This window comes from Euprymna scolopes, chromosome 35 (assembly GCF_053919585.1).
Source record: "Euprymna scolopes isolate OS-2025 chromosome 35, ASM5391958v1, whole genome shotgun sequence".
NCBI lineage: Eukaryota > Metazoa > Mollusca > Cephalopoda > Sepiida > Sepiolidae > Euprymna > Euprymna scolopes.
In genome coordinates this window covers 27,034,424-27,051,721 of record NC_136516.1, presented here as the reverse complement: position 1 = coordinate 27,051,721, position 17,298 = coordinate 27,034,424, and the positions used below count along the sequence as shown (strand labels likewise).

The 17,298-nt window shown below is 35.0% G+C and overlaps 1 protein-coding gene across 17 annotated transcripts in view; it reads left to right on the top strand.

The window, feature by feature from the left end:
- Positions 1 to 17,298, top strand: part of LOC145259755 (bromodomain adjacent to zinc finger domain protein 2B-like) — a 401,536-nt gene that overhangs the window by 209,490 nt on the left and 174,748 nt on the right. For all 17 annotated transcript variants that reach the window (XM_080117486.1, XM_080117484.1, XM_080117483.1 and 14 more), the window contains one exon: positions 12,130 to 12,599. In XM_080117486.1, coding sequence (XP_079973612.1) covers positions 12,130 to 12,599 — 470 coding nt within the window. The remainder of the gene's footprint in view (positions 1 to 12,129; positions 12,600 to 17,298) is intronic.

Below are 17,298 nucleotides of genomic sequence, written 5' to 3'. Positions count from 1 at the left end.
ATCATCTTAAAAATACGAGGAATACGTAGATACCGTTGTTTTCATGTGAAATTCAGTTTTACGATTTCCGAAATTTCGTCCCAATAGTGTAGAAGCGACAAACATCCTCTTCTCAATTTTATTTTTTTTGCGGACTATTAGTCTCATCTTTATTAGTTGTTGTTTTTTTTTTTTTTAATTTTTTTTTTTTTTTTTTTTTATTTTTTTATTGGTTCACAACGTTTCGGCCAACTTCCTCTGGCCTTCGTCAGGTGGTAACCGCGACGGATAGGAACTTCGAATCTCCTAACTGCATTCTCAGCCATCACTGCCATCCGTAGTTGTTGTCGTCTCACCACACTTTTGACCAATTACCTCTGGCACGCTTTGGGTGAGATTGAAACCGCTATCTTCAGACAATGCTCATCTGGAACCGTAGGCCAGAGGAAGTTGGCCGAAACGTTGTGAACCAAAAAAAAAAAAAAGATTTAAAAAAAAAAAAACAACAACTAATAAAGATGAGACTAATAGTCCGAAATAAAAATAAAATTAACATAAAATGCTCATCTCAAAATAAAAAAAATTCCAATTAAGGAATAATATATATATATCCTCTTCTCATTTCCGAAATTTCGTCCCAATAGTGTAGAAGCGACAAACATCCTCTTCTCATTTGGATTATTTTGATAATGTTTCGATTAACGTTTCGCTGTTATTAAGGTGCATTTGTTGAATGTGCAGATCTTTATATCAAATTCATATTTGTTGAACTTGTGACTAATCCACGGAGGTAACATGTTCTTGTTCCCTCAGCCATAACTGGGTAGAAGTCCTAAGTAATTTGCAATTGCATTGTGAGTGTTGCCTTTGGCAGTCGCCGAAGATGAGAGGATGAAGTAAAAAAAAATGACAGCATTGGGGTTAACGATTGTAGGGGACAGTGTGATTTCTCAAAGACAGCTTCAGCAAAACTAAATTCTAAAGAAGAAAAAAAATAGAAAAAAATCTTTCAGTTTCCACACATTAAAATATACAGATCGGTAGAGAATTTAATTAAGCCATGCTTCTTTAATTTTTTTTTTAAGTTCTCAACTGTCAATTATTCCGTACTTTACTACGCATTTTTTTCTTTGTAATCAGGAAAAAAAATGTAAATTCATTTTCATTTTTTTTTTATGACTGTTTAAACGTGTAATAGTTCTTGTATTTCAGTGAGTAATTCTTTGAAATTCTGATGAATCTTCTCGAGTTAATGGCAAGTTTTCTCTATCTGAAATGGTTTAAAATCTCAGCGATGATAGATTTTGTTACGTTTTAACTAATGCGTTCTTTATTCTTTCTCAAATTCATCCAATCGGAAAGGAAAAATCCTCATCCTAATATTATCATTCGATTCCTCGGTGTCGGATTCGCATAAGTCATTTCATTTCAGTTTTCTTTAAGAATTTGAAAAAAAAAAAAAAAAATTGTCTGAAACATTTTTTTTTTTTTTTAATTTATATGAACAAATCTTCATGTTTAGTTCATATAAATTTAAAAAAAAAATGTTTCAGACAATTTTTTTTTTTTTTTTTTTTTTTTTTTTAAATTTATATGAACAAATCTTCAGGTTTAGTTATGTCTTCGTAAAACAATTTATGCCTTTTTTTTTAACATGTGTTACTCACAAATGCACACATACATACACACACCTTTCAATAACGCACCGGTTACCTGCCCTGTCGTGATCTTTGTTTTGCCCAAAAGGTGACGTTTTTTTATGTTCTGTTCTTCTCTTTCCTCTTTCTCTTCCCCTTGCTTGCCTTCAACCTGTCAACAGATTTCTTATTGGTGATGAACTCTCCCCCCCCCACACACACACACACACACAATGAACATTTTATCTACATACATGCTAGTTCATATATATACAAACACTCTGTAATGTTTGTATAATTTCTGTGTAAATAATTTCTCCTGTACATTTGTAAATATGATGAGAATAATGGAAATAGTATTCCCACAAAATAGAGAAATAAAAAGGAACAAACTGAGTTATGTGTTCATCAATGTTTCTCCAGAGAAAGTCTTGAAATAAAGACGAAACGTTGATGAACACATAACTTCGTTTGTTCCTTTTTATACGTAAACCAGCAGGGGTGCCCGGCATTGCCCAGGGTGTTTGGAGGTGTGTGTTGAGAAGAAAAAAGTGTTTGTAGGCAGGCTCGAACCTGTGATCCGAAGGCGGAAAAGTGAAAGAAACCCTGAACTCTTACCACTACGCTATGACACCACAGGAAGTAAAAAGCATTCAAATTTAGCGATGTCAATCAAAAAGTTGTCAACTCAATTAAGTTAAGAATCATAGGAGTCAGCGAAGAAATGAAAATGGCTTTTAAACCTGGCCTGGGGCCAGTCAAGCTTTCGTTTTCTCTTGTGGTATTTATTTTCTTCCCCACGAGGCCGTTCCCCCGAAAAAGGGGGAATTCTGGCAGCGTCCAAATGAATAGCAATTGTCTGATATGAGGGGTTTCCCCCACATTGATAAAAACTAATTGTTTCTGGACGTCCCTGGAACGAAAGCCAGGAATCTGCCTTCACTTTCGCTTAGTTTTTTTTTTTTTTTTTTTTTTTTTTTTTTTTTACAAAGGCATCACCACATTATCAAGGCCCAGAGGCCACTCAAGGATAAGGGTTAAAGAGTGTACAGTAGAAATTGGTCAATATAGTAATCATTAGTAATGAAAATTTGGCAAATTTAATAACCTATATGGAACCGCCCATCAAGAACTTATTTACTTTAGACTTGAACACAACCATATTGTAGTCAGCCGGAAAGCAGGAAAACGGAAGACAATTCCACAGGCGTGCAGTTCTAAGAAAGAAGCTTTGTTCATGGAATCTACGTTTAGGTTTAGGCACAGATAAAGAGTGGGGGAAATTATTGATAGTGTTTACAGCTAGACGAGTGTTTCTTGTGAAAGTTTGGCGAGGGGGGACCATAGATTGAAGCTCAGTTGAACACTTTCCATGAAAATAACGATACATCAGAGACAAACTCGCAACATCTCTTCTGTGAGATAGAGGTTGCAAGGAGGAGAAAAGGACATCTCCTACGAGGCTACGAAGTCTATTTTGAACTCTATCAAGGCAGGACAAGTCCTTTCTAGCAGCTCCTGCCCAGATGTGGCAACAGTATTCCATCCTTGGACGTACCTGGCTCTTATATAGATAGAGAATAGCATCAGCAGTGAGATATCTACTGGATCGATAGAAAGATCCCACCATTTTTCCAGCGGCCTTGGCAACAGATTTGATATACGTGTTCCATTTAAGATCAGGAGTAATGGTCAAGCCCAGAAGCTTGTCAAAACTTGAGGCCTCCTGAAGACGAGAGCCATTCATTTCAATTGATGACAAATGTGGATTAGAATGTTGATGATGTAAAGAGAGAAGCTTGGTTTTAGATGCATTAAAAAGTTTCGCTTTTATACGAAAAACACAAACACGCAAGGGGAAGGAATAGCGTGAATTGTGTAAAAGTCGCTCAAATAAAAGATAGACGACCTTTGTTCGCAAATCATAGATATTATAATCTAGGGAGTATCTAAAAAATAATAGCCCTCCCCTCCCCCGAGAACCCCGGTGAAAAAAAGACTTACTGGACATACAAAAACGCTCATAGCCGTTTTGCCTTTTATATACTAGCAGGGGCGCTCGGCGTAGCCCGGGTGTTTGGTGGTGTGTGTTGAGAAAAAAAAAGTTGTAGTAGACAGACAGGCAGGCACTAAACCCGAAGCTGGAAAAGAAAATGAAAGAAAACGTGACATTTTATCACCGAACCAGGAAGGGAAAGGATTGAAAAGCGTTCTAATTTAGCAATCAAAAAGTTGACATGCAGAAAGTAAAAGTTATAAGTGAATGATTTAACGCAGGCGATCATGCAGTTAAGTTTGGCTGTAAGCCAGTTAAACTTTCAGCTTCCAGCTCCCCCAAGAGGGTGGTGGGGGGGCTCTGTCAATTTCTTAATGAATAGCAATTGTCTGATATGAAGGGGATTCCTCACAGTGATTAAGGCTGATTGCCTTTCAAGACGTGCTGGCCACGAAGGCCAGCGAAACACGTTTGTTTTGATTCAGTTTCGCTTTTATACGAAAAAGCCAAACAAATATGTGAGAGGAAGAAATAGCACGAATTTTGTAAAAAGTCGCTCAAATAAAAGGTAGAGAAGATCTCCTTTTGTAAATCGGAGATATTATAATCTAGGGAGTATATAAAAAGTTCTAAAGCATAGTACCCCCCCCAAAAAAAAACATGCACCGCTTTTGCCTTTTATATATATATATATATATATATGTAAATCTGCTCTATTTCAATGTTTTTCTTAAATGTATTCGTAACACATGTTTATTTGTTGATTGTTTTATTACATTGTCCTGATTACAAACGACGACCTTCGACCTATTAGTAATCAAACATGTAACCTTCTCAATAGCCGGTTCCTCAACGCAGCCTACAAAGTGGGGACCCCAGTCTATAACCGGGTAACTAAACAGCTCCACCATAAATGAAATGCTATTTTATTAATTATTTTTATAAGAAAACCAAGTGTGATTTTTATTTAGAAAATATATTTACAAAGGAAGTAAATCTTTGCTCTTGGTTATCTCCCTTACCTCAAAGAGTGTGTGCGTGAGTTATCTCCTCCTGCATCACCCAGACAGGGGACATTTGAATTGGGCATATCTTTTTAGTGGCTAACAATTCTCATTGCTTCAAGAAAATTTGGAAAACGAATTCTAATCTGAAATTTATTTAATTTGGAACAATTTATCAAGTTTTTCAACAATACATATACTTTAACTATAAAAAGGATTTTGAATAATATGTACTTTATTTTTTTTTTTTTAATTAATACCAACAAAATATTTATCGATTAAAAATAAATAAAATCAATTTTTACTTTTTATTGGTTCCCCGACAAAGGAGGGATTGGACCTAGTAATTCACTGCCGTTTGCACTTTTCTCAATAACCAGACCTTGGATTCTTGGAAATTTTGCACAAACATTAGTCATGGTGAAAGTAAATTTTTGCCAGAACGAGTTTTCTGAGATAACTCTGGTCGCCCCACTGACATTATAGAGGTAAAATTTCCCTAAAATTGTTCATCTATTCATTTGCAATTTTCTCAATTATCACAACTTGGATATTTTTGAAATTTTGCAGAACCTCAACTTGGAAGGTTGAAGTCAGATTGGTGTGTGTGTGTGTGTGTGTGTGTGTGTGTGTGTGGCATTATTGTAATTCGTGGTGGGCCACACATCAAGACAAATGTAATTGAAGAATCATGTTCGCAAATGTTCAAAGTGATGACCATTTTTATCCAGCCAGCACTAATAATGCGCACGAAAGGATTACAAACATCAAGTACTTTTATTTTTTATTTTTATTTAATTTATTTTGTGACACCCTGTATTTTTAACAATTAAAAAGAATTTACTTAACTTTAACTACGTATTATAATTCTTTCACAATTATATACTCCCCCCTTCTTAGTCTTGCAAAAATATGCAACGGGGGGTGGGGGGCATAGTTTTGCAAGTTTTATTCAAATGAAAATTCCATTGCTGAATAGTCTAACATCTTTCCAATATGGCCGACTTCCTTTACGATTCTGGTCGCTTATTTACAAGACATTTTTTTTACTTCTGCTTTTACACCCCCACCTCTTTTTATCTTCCATTTTAATCATCCATATTGGAAGATCAAGAAAAGGACAAAAGAATTGAGAATGATGTTCGTCATTGAAATTAATGCAGACTTTAAAAAAAAAAAAACATAAAAAACAAAGGTTTTTAATCTATGCACATAAACTTGAATTTTTTTTTGATTTGATATTAAAAACCTACCTTTTCTACTTAAAAATTATTAAAACCAATTTAATATACTCAGTCATGGATATGCGAGCGACTTCATAAAGGTTAATTGATTTGCATGTTCCTTTGGAACTTTTATTAATTATTTTTTATGGTTTCTTATTGGATGATTGGTTTCATTTAACTTTTGCGCTCAGTTTTATTTATGCATAGTTTTTACATTGTGCGTAATTGCGTAGCATTTAGGATAAAATGTTCTAGCATACACACGTGTGTGTGTGTGTGTGTGTGTGTGTGTGTGCGTGCAGAGCGGACTCTACCAAACTCCTCTCTCAATTTTTGTCTACATACTTGAAATATAGGGAATTTGGAACTGTGGAACAAATTCGATTTGGTTTTTAGCTGGTAAAAATAGCTGCTAAGAGGTCAAAATTGAAAAAAATAAAATAGAACTATCTGCTCATGGCTGCCGAAATGAAAATATGTTATCCCTGTAGATTAAATAAAGAGTCTCGTTTTCTATGTAGATTCCAAAATTCAACAAGATACACCTGGAGAAGGTCAGAGGTTAGATCAGCCAAAACATGTGAATAAAACTCAAGACGACAACAGTAATCTGAATAATCCAAATAATACGCTACTTCTGTAGCAGTAACAGCTCACAATTTAAATGCGATATTCGTTTTCAGCACACCCGAAAACCTATAGAAAACTAGTTTTTCAAAGTAGGTTTTGTGTTGATCTACCAGGCCACAATTACCAAATAAACACCACTCCCCTTAAAAAAAATAAGACACCTCTCTCCCCTACAAAAAAAAAAGATGGCTATAAAGTGGGTGTTCATTTTAGGTTAAATTAATATAGAAAAGTGATCCCCCACTTTTTTAAAACTATAATTTTTTTCATATCTTGGAAACTACTTGTTTCCTGGATTTTTAAACGTCATTTTCGTTTTCAGCACCCTCGAAAACCGTTAAAAATGGTAATTTTAAAGGATTTTTTTGTGGGTGGAAAGATACTGCACCTTTATCAATATTTCAACCATAGTCATTTGTTTTCCTAGTTTTGCATATGAATTACAAAATATCTGATATTTTCCCCAAAATCTCCAGCCTTGATAGAGGGGAGACAAAAACTTGTTGCCATGATTTCAAATAATCCGAAATAACAGCAAGGGGAGACTTGATTCCAAATATTTCTCATGTTATATCTCCCCTCTTTGGTTTTCATACATAAAGTAATTTTCACAGTGTATAAGGTTTATTTGTACCCTATTTCCAAAAGAGGGGAGATATAACATATAAGAAATATTTGGAATCAAGTCTCCCATTGCTGTTATTTCGGATCATTTGAAACTATAGCAGTAAATTTTAGTCTCCTCTCCATCAAGGCCAGAGGTTTTTGGAAAATATAATATATAATATTATATATATATATATATATATATATATATATATTAGCAGGCTGCCTGGTTTTGCCCAGTCAAAGTAAAGTACACTTAAATATGATAATTTATTAATTTATGCAGATATCATATTTATTATAATCAATTCTCTGTTGATATGCAATATATATATATATTAGTGATTTCAAAAGTTAATAAATGTATATATGACTTGGATGCCATCAGCTAGAATCGAAACCAAACCATTTAGTCCAGCATTATTCGCTACTGTATGATCTAAAGACAGATGGCTATCAAAACTTAAAAAATGAACACAGTTAGACGTTTAAATGTATATTTGCAATTTTGACCCCTTATTTTTACAGGTTAAAAACCAAACTGAATTTGTTGCGCAGGTCTGTATCTTCTTCATATCAAATTTCAAGTCTATAGACTAAATATTGACAAAGTAGTTTGGTAGAGACCGTTCCGCACGCACAATCCGGTGTTGCCCGGTCGTAAAATATGCTTAAATATGGAGTTTTAATTTATGCAAATTTTGTATTTTTTTTATTACGGAGCAAATTCTCTTGATTATTGTATCGCAAAATACACATGAAACATCACATGGTATCGATGTAAAAAGTGACTTTGGTGCCATCTGCTGGAATCAAAACAAAGGTCCTCAAGGATAAAGTTTACTATATGAGCAAAGTCCATACACAAAAAACTTTTAAAAAATAACGTTAAAGGTATAAATGTATATTTCTGTGAATGTGGAAGTAATACGTTACGCCTTACGTGAATGTGAAAGTAATACGTTATGCCTTACGTGAATGTGAAAGTAATACATTATGCCTTACGTGAATGTGGAAGTAATACGTTACGCCTTACATGAATGTGGAAGTAATACGTTATGCCTTACGTGAATGTGGAAATAATACATTTTGCCTTACGTGAATGTGGAAGTAATACGTTATGCCTTACGTGAATGTGGAAGTAATACGTTATGCCTTACGTGAATGTTTTTTTTAGTCAATAGAATTAATGTAATAAAAAAATCAAAATTATGCTCATGACAGACCGAGAGATGAAATGTTTAAACTTATTTTCATTTATTTTTGTTTTACTGGAGACAAGATTTCCAAGTTGGTTAACATGTTGGTTGACTATTTGGGAATACCATATTTATTAATCATCCGACCTGCTTTATTTTTTTTTCCTTTTTTTAACGTTTTTCTGTATTGAATGTTTCTGTAACCCCTCCCCCTCACAGTACACAATATTTGATGGCTTGACAATGTCTTTGTCTTTTTCAGTTGTTTTATTGTCATGAGAAACAGGAAGTAATCATTTTGGATATCTGTTTTGGAGTCTGTTGAAATCTATAATCACATTGACAGACTAGTTCCACTAAGATCATTAAAAAAAAAAAAATTGTATATACACACACAATCTATATAATTATAAAACTCAAATGATCTTGTAACGAGTGTTGTAAGCCAACATCCGGTTTACGACTTCCGGTTTCGCATACGTACATAAACATAAACCCATAACAGTGTAAACAAATGAACACAAGTCGCTGGACCAGTTTCGTTCAAACAAACGGACGTCCTTAGAAAAGCGAATATCTTAAATTTATTCAATAAACAACTTCAAGATATGGGAAGCAAACGAAAAACGTGATTACAAATAATACGTATAATCATCAACCTGTTTCATAAATATGATATATATTATACTAAATAACCAACACGACAATAAAACGTATTGTTTTACTGTGTACGTTTTCAGTGTCTCAATTTTTTTTTGCGTTTATATTATCCAAATAAACAATTGTTAATACTTTCTGCTTTTTTTTTTTTTTTAATTTTTTTTTTTTTGTTGAAAAGTTATTTTAACGCAATTTTCTTACAAATAAATCTACTTTAACCCGTTGACAATCATAAGAGCATTTTACAATGGCGATTTACCCATCGTCTTCCTCTTTGTTTAATTTATTCTCCATTTTTTTTAATACACTTTTCTTAAACATTCATACATTTTCTTTTACACTACCAACATAAATAACTCCAAAGATGTTTTTTTTAAATTGCGTTACAAATAAATAATCAACGCAACAATAAAACATTGTTTTACTGTGTACGTTTTTAGCATCCCAATTGTTTTTGTTTTTTTTCGCGTTTAAATTAAAAGATATATCAAAATTTGAATTTAACTATAATAAGTATTATGGTATTCGTTCAGTGCACATAAAAGTATGGCACACCACTTATAATTCAATGGTTGTAAGTTTTTTTTTTTTTTTCAAAAATAACGATTATAAACAGAACACTCATAGAAATCTATCTATATTCTTTTTTTATTTTAATATACTTTCATAGAAATGTTTCTGTTATGTGACAAAAGCTATTTTCTTTGCATCACAAGTGTCACGCTCATACATTAATTCCATAGCTAATCTAACATACTGACCCAACGGGTCATGGATAGTTTACTTTTTACTAAAACGCTGGGGAATTAAGTGTGTTTAACTCCGACGTGAATGTGGTATTGTAGTAAATGGTTCCAAGAGTAATATCCAAAGTATCTCGTTACAAAATTACAAAGACCCTGTATCCCCCCTCCCACCGGCTTCTTACAGGGCTTCATGCCTAAGTTTCTTGTATGTGATTTTTAAAAAAATTTTGTTATCAAAAACTAAATTTTGTAAGTTTCATGCAATAAACTATATAAGATCATTGAAGTTAAGCAACGTTGATCTTGTTCAGTAGGTGATAATTTGGGAAACCACGTCTTAGTGGCTTTGCAAGACAAGGATCGGCGGCCAACCTCCAGTTATAATTAGCAATCCGAATGTGATCTGTGTCCACCAGACACTGTCTGGCAATGACGGATTGAAAATTTTTAGCCAGTGTTTTAATAATTTTTCATTTATAATTACATGGTTAATTCTTCTGCATCTAATTAAGAAAAAAAAACCCAACTTTTTAACGACATTAGGTATAAAGTAAGTTGGTGTGAAAAAAGATTGTTCAAACATTTAGGGTGGAACGATAAATTTTTTGCCCTAAAGAAAACAACACTACAGCTTTATTTTAAAACTTTTATTAGAAAAAATCAATTCAGGTAACTTGATTATGTAGTAGAGCTGACATCTATTCAATGTAGTTGCTTTCAGCCTTTATCACCACCTTGATATGGGTCCGGAACTGGGAGCCTTTTCCACAAGTGCTGATGGGAGCTCAGCGAATACTGGTGATCAGACTGGCTTTGGTGGTGTGGGAGGTCATGTTGGTGATGTATGACCAAACATTGTAGTCCTGCAGGTCCAGTTCGGAGGAGGAGGGTGGCCAATGAGAGGAATGTACAAAGTTGTAGGATTCTTTCTGGAGCCAAGCCTGGGTTTCTTTAGATATGTGGCCAGTGCTGAGTCCTACTGCCACGCCCAGGGTCTACCAGCGGCCACCTGATTGTACTAGGGGATCACTACACTCTTCAACACATCCAGGTACACTTTGGTGTTGACTTTCAAGCCGATTTTGAAGATGTGAGATTGCATGATGTGGCTTTCACTTGAAACGGTACCATAAAGACCATAACCATAGCCGGAAACTTCATTGAGCTGTGCCCTCAAGTATTGAGCTATCCAGATTTGCATATTGAGGGTGCTGGTAATGATCCTGTTATCATAATTTGGGTCAGTAGAGAGCATGAGTTGTACAGCGGCGCATCTCTGATCTTGCTCGTGAAACATTGTGACATTTTCAGACATAGTAGAAGGCTCCTATCTCTCTTGGGATTTGTATGCAACTGGTCAACTCGTAGATGGTCTGCAACAAAAAAAAGAAATGAAGCATAAAACCTTTTTTATCCAAATTACTGGATTTAGAATTAAATAATCCAAAAAGAGTTGATATGCCATAAAACAAAACATTTTTTGTGTGTGCATCAAATATTTAAACGTGTTTTACAATTTTTTTCTGTCCCCCTTTGGAAATTACAATCGATCAGCAGAGAGAACCTGGCTAGCCAGATGGACAGTTGATTGCTTGCACCAATCGGCACTGAGTTTATAAACCAAAGAGATTGAAACATGTGAACCACGAGGTCTAACATTTGGGGTTTTTGATTTCCAGTCAGCAGCGATGGTTTTAACTGCCAACACTTTATTCTCATTGCTTCAAGAAAATTTAATTCTGAAAGGGGATTCTAACCCAAGATGGTATGCAAAAAAAAAAAAAAAAAAAAAAAGTTTTCCTCTATCTGTATGCCAAAAACTTTTGTTGGACGCATCGGACCATGACAAAATTGGTATCATTAGAAAGATCGATCTCTCAGATGAAAAATATCTATAAATGGCCAAAAAGATTAATTCTGTGCTGGTCAACTGGACCATTTTTTTTTGCAAGGAAAGGTTAATTTTTGTGTCTACATTTTTGCAAGTCATATGTCTAGCAATCTCAATGTATGTTTATAAAACATTATTTCGAAGGCCCGTCATGTCATAAGTCGCCATGGCCGAGGCAGCACGTTTTCTTTTTTCACCTCTTTCTTCTCTTTTACATTACAGGTTCGAACCTGCCTACTGTGGCTAATTTTTTTCTTTTTCCTTTTTTCTTTTTCTTTTTTTTCTTTGTTATTTTGATTGAAACAATTCATTTTTTTTTTTTTTTTTTTTTTTTTTTTTTTAAACGGGTTATTCAATAGCCTTAAAATACCACCTCTCTCCACCCGAACAATGCCGGGTAGCCATGCTAGGCAAGATATAAAGTATAACCCCCCCCCCTTTTTTTTTTTCAAAATTATTAAATTTGTCATTAAATAATGCCATAAAACAAAACATCAAATATTTAACCCCATTTTACATGATTTTTTTTTTTTTCCTCATTTTAATTTTTTTCAGCTTCCTTGCTTCACACGTTTGGCAGCAGTCCGATGTTTAACTTGGGCTCCGGAAAATCATCCGTGGCCAAGTCAAGCTCCTCGAGTACAACAAGCACGAGCAGCAGCGGGAGAAGCAGTTCTGTGAATCGTGGCGGTCACCCGTCTGTAACAAGTTCTAGTGCGCAGTCGAAATCCAAACACAGGACAAAACCCTCTCATTCCCAGTCGCCCACAGTGATGACATCATCTATTAACTGGGACCCCGCAGGTATCCTGTCAGCTCAGGTGTCGCGGGTCTCCTCTTCCTCCTCCTCCACAACAACCATCACCAACAGCACCAACACCTCCTCCCCCTCTTTGTCATTCATGCAAGGGCGAAAGACGGCCACCTCCAACATCATCACTCCTACGACCAGCGCCAACAACAACACTAAAGCAACAAACGTTTTGCACCCAACGCAGGCAGGACAAAGGAATAACTTTGAAACGGTGAGTACTTTTTTTTTTTTTTCGGGGGGGGGGGGGAACTACATTTCTTATTTTGTCATTTTAATTTTAATCTTTTATCTTTATACCATTACGAGGTGCCTTCAATAAGTTTCCGGATTTTTTTTTTTGTTTTGTATGGTCACTTTTATTGATAATACACAGATAAAACTCTAGCCCTCCCCCCCTCTTCGAAGTAATCTTCTCCGACTGCAATGCACTTGTTGTACCGTTCCAACAACTTCTGGAAAGCCCCATGGAAGTCCTTTTGGCGTGATCGTGTCGATGACTCTCGCCACAGCCTTTCATTTCAATTATCTCATAACGACAGCCTCTAAGGTTTCCTTGAGCTTAGGGAATAATCAAGTCACAGGGAACAAAGTCTGGACTATTGGGAGGGTGAGGAATTGTCTTGATGCCCATCTTGGTTAAATATTCTGTGACAAGGATAGAGCTGTGGACTGGTGCATTTGTGCAAATCTTCTGCATTTTCAGTTCCACGCGAATAAGTGTACGTACAGTTCCCACACTGACATCAAACTGTGCACTTATTGTCTCTATAAACACACAATGGTCCTTATCCATGAAATTCTTTATTTGGCCAATCAACTCTGGTCTTCTAACTTCCTTGCTCCTCCCACACTTCTCATCATCCCTCACAGGCTCTTATGCCACTCAAAAACTGGTTTGATTCATACAAGATGATTCAGAAGCAGACTGCATATTTGAAATTCACCAGCTGTGAGAATCAGGCTTTAGTAGCATGTATTCTAATTCTTGCTCTAGCTGTTCATTTGGTAGCAGGTTTGCAGAGTCGGATGGTAAAAGTCAGACTCCAACGTCCACTCCTTTGATATTTCCAACTCCGACTCCCACTCCTAGACCCCTATGTGGAAATCTATTCTGCAGATCCATATACTAGCCTCCCACATTTATTCAGCAAACATTTTATCAATATTTTTCATATATTTTACGTTTAACATTCACTTGTATGATAAATATACTCACATATAAACTCAACCAACTTTATAGAATAAGTTAAGATAACAAAGGGATAAAAAATTTACAATTAAATTTTATTATGCTATCAGTTCAAAAGGGAATACAATATTTAGGGATAGAGAAACCTCTTTAGGCCATGGCATTTCAAAGCCAAACACTTCTCATCAGAAAAGGGGAGTAAAGACATTATACAGAGAAAAAATTTTTTAAAAGATAATATTGTCTTTCTGGAAAGAGGATCAAAGGAAAAACATGAAAAAGCTATAAAGGGCAATAGTAGCATGGGTTGCTTCTTATTGATTTAGGTCAATTTTTTTTTTTTTTTCAGATAAGATTGTAATGCCGGATCGATCCTAGACTAATCCAATTGCTAAATTCCATTTGATTCAGGAACCGGATAACTTTCGGATTACAATCTGACTGTTATCTGATGTAATCCAGTGATCTCACTCAAAGACAGAATTCTCATCAATTTTGGGTGACATCACAAACAAAACGAAAACAGCTGTCCAGATAGAATTTGCAGTGATTTGATGGACAGAAATATCTTGATGACTTAAAAACATTGCAGTGCAGTACAAAATATATATCTTCGAAAATAAAAGCAAAACCAAACAAAAACTGCTAAATTGTGCAACTGTTAAAAAAAAAATTTATTGGACTTAAAAAAATTCCAACTCTGACTACTCTTAGAAATTTGACCCCCCCCCCCAACTCGGACACCGACTCTGCAACCCTGGAAAATTTAATGGTATTGCCATATTGACAGAATGGACGAGAGTCCTTACGTTAGTAAAGATAGAACAGTTGAGTTAGCAGGTTCAGTTCACAGGGGAAAGCCTAAGAAAAGATAGGGCGGAAGTGATTAAAATGGACTTGAAAGAAAGAAGGATAAATAAAGACCTGGGCAGAGATAGGTTAAGGTATACCAGCATATAAAAACGTCCGTTAAACCAAATATGAAGACGCTGAAATATTCTTTTATTGTTTTTTAAGACCAGCTTATAAATATATTTCGATTGATGTGAACTGCCTTTCTTTATAGCTGAAACATGGATTATTTTTTTTAATTTTTTTTTTTTTTTGAATAGAAAAGAAAATGTTCGTCCCCCACACCATCTGCTGGAGCACGGGGAGGAACAGGTGTTTTTGTGATTGCAAGAATTTAGAGCGGATGAATTAAATCAGAGAATGTTTGCCTAACTAAGGAGTGTTACCTCTGTCAATTACGAGAAAGAGTCTATCGGCCATGTGTAAGCACAATGTATTGTATTATATGGCAGTGAAACCGGCTTAGTGAGGGTTGAAGATATGTGTTGCATGGAGAGAAGATGGAATAAAAAAATAAAAACAGACTTAGTTCCATGAGGAAGGTTAAATCTGGAGAGCATGGGAAGATGTGTGTAGAACAGCAGACTTTGATGGTATGGCCATTTTGAAAATTCTTGGGTTTGTAGGTGTAGAACAGTTGGGGTAGCAGGTTCAGTTCATAGGAGGAGAAGGTTGAGGAAAACAGGAGAAAGTGAAAAGAATTGAGAGAAAGAGGGATAAATAAATACCTAGCCATAAATTTATTTATCATATATGACGCGTGAGAGTTGGGAGTGCTAGTGAAGGGTTAAAGGGCTGCTGAGCACGCCAAATTCTTGACGAAGAACATAGATAAGAACCTAAGAGAGTGTTACCTCTGTCAATCGAATCTATCAGCTGTATGTACTGTGTTGTATGCGAGTAAAACCGGCTTAGCGAGGGTTGAGGATATATCAAAATATACTTAGAATTTATTCTGAATGCCAATAAGCTAACCATAACCATCGCGTATTATCAGTAATCTAAAAGAAATATTTTATATATTTTTTTTTTTACTCATGTTCACCCCTTACAAAGCATATCGCCACTTGGACGTAAGGGGCTAATATTTGGGGCCATGTCTAGGAAAGATTTGTTTATGTTACATTTAAACTTCTGCATATCAGTACAGCCAGGCAAGCAGGCAGCAGGAAAGGAATTCCAAAGACTAGCTGTTTGAAGGAAGAAACTATTAGAATAGAAAGGTTTCTGGCATTTAAGGACAACAACAGCGAAGGAGTGAGCTAAGCGGATTTGTCGGGGATATGTACGTCGAGGAGGGGGGTACAAGTGAAACGAGTTCATCAGAACACATTCCATTAAAAATAATTGTAAAACTGGCACATTTTGTTTATTAAGCTCTTTTTTTTTTCTCTTTTGTATAAATCTATCATATTTAAACGGGTTCACAAGCGGACGTCGTTTTTTTTTTTTTTTTTTTTTTTTCTGGCTCTCTATCTGTCTATCTCGTCGGCTCTGTTTTCAAATAACCCTATGTCAAAGTTGAGTCCTGAATTCTCCCAAACAGTGCACAGTTCATAACATGTTCTGTTATTTAATATTTACGTCTTTCGATCAAAAGACCATGGGAATTACCCCCCCCCCCCCAAACACACACACATACACAACTCTCGTCTAATTTTTCAAGTTCGCAAACGTGAACAAAACAAACAAAAAATTTTCATTCTAATGTTTTGTTGATATTACCTTTTCTCTTTGAGAAGGGGGATTAGTTTATTGTTAGTAGCCCAAGGTGCCCCTTTCAAGGAATGCCGACAGGGCTGCCTAGTCACGTTTTGCTGGTCAATGTGCTCATCCTCCAATCCCACTTTCTGACAGTTGTCACATTTCTCACTGTGGAAGAGAAATAAATCCTTTAAAAATCTCCACATTTAAAAAAAAAAAAAAAAATGAATAACAATAATAATGCTACTTATCAAGGCCAAAAAACACTTAAGGATAATTTTAACTAGATTAAAAGAATAATATTGTGATTTATGGAATAAACTTTTTTTTACAAAGCATTCACTGCTTTTCAAGACCCAGAAGCCACTCGAAAGCTCAGTGTTGGACGTATGATTTGATTCCGTGTTGCAAATGTGTTTTTTTTAATTTGTTATTTCTTTAGCAATATCTTGAGGATGGGTTGGATTTGGCATTAAATAACCTGAGAAGGGTTACTGTGCCGTTAAACAAAAGCAACCAAATCAAACCGCATATATTCTATGTCATATCCTTCGTGTTCATTGGCAGCAATTCATCTCAAACGCTGTTTGTTCTCGTTACAAGATATCCTCTCTGCAACAAACTCCCCTCTCAATATCTGATATAAACTTCGATCTAATATAAATACCAAATATTTATATATAGATATTTTAATCCCAACGAAATAAAAAAGCTCAATTATATATATTAGTGTTGGGACGATTATCAGGCCTCAAAAATATCCAAACATTTTGGGGTATTAGAATTGGAAAAATTTGTGCCTTTTTTTCCGATGCCAAAAATGATTCTTTTCATTGCTTTTATTTATTTTATTTAAAAAATTTTTTTTTTTAACTTACGTTATCACAGCTCATATTAATGACGAAATGATAAATGTGTATGGATTTTAAACTACCAGTAAAACTAAAATCTATTGATCATCCCCATAAGTGAATTTTTACATTTAGAAAATTATATGTACAGTTTTTGAAAAAAAACAAACCCCAATTCTATGGAATCTGAATCAGGGAATTTAGAACAGAATCGGTAATTGTATCAAAATCAGAAAGAATATTGGAATTGTCTCATCATTCTCTCTCTCTCTTTTTTTTTTTTTTAAATTCAATTTTCACCCCAAACAAGACAC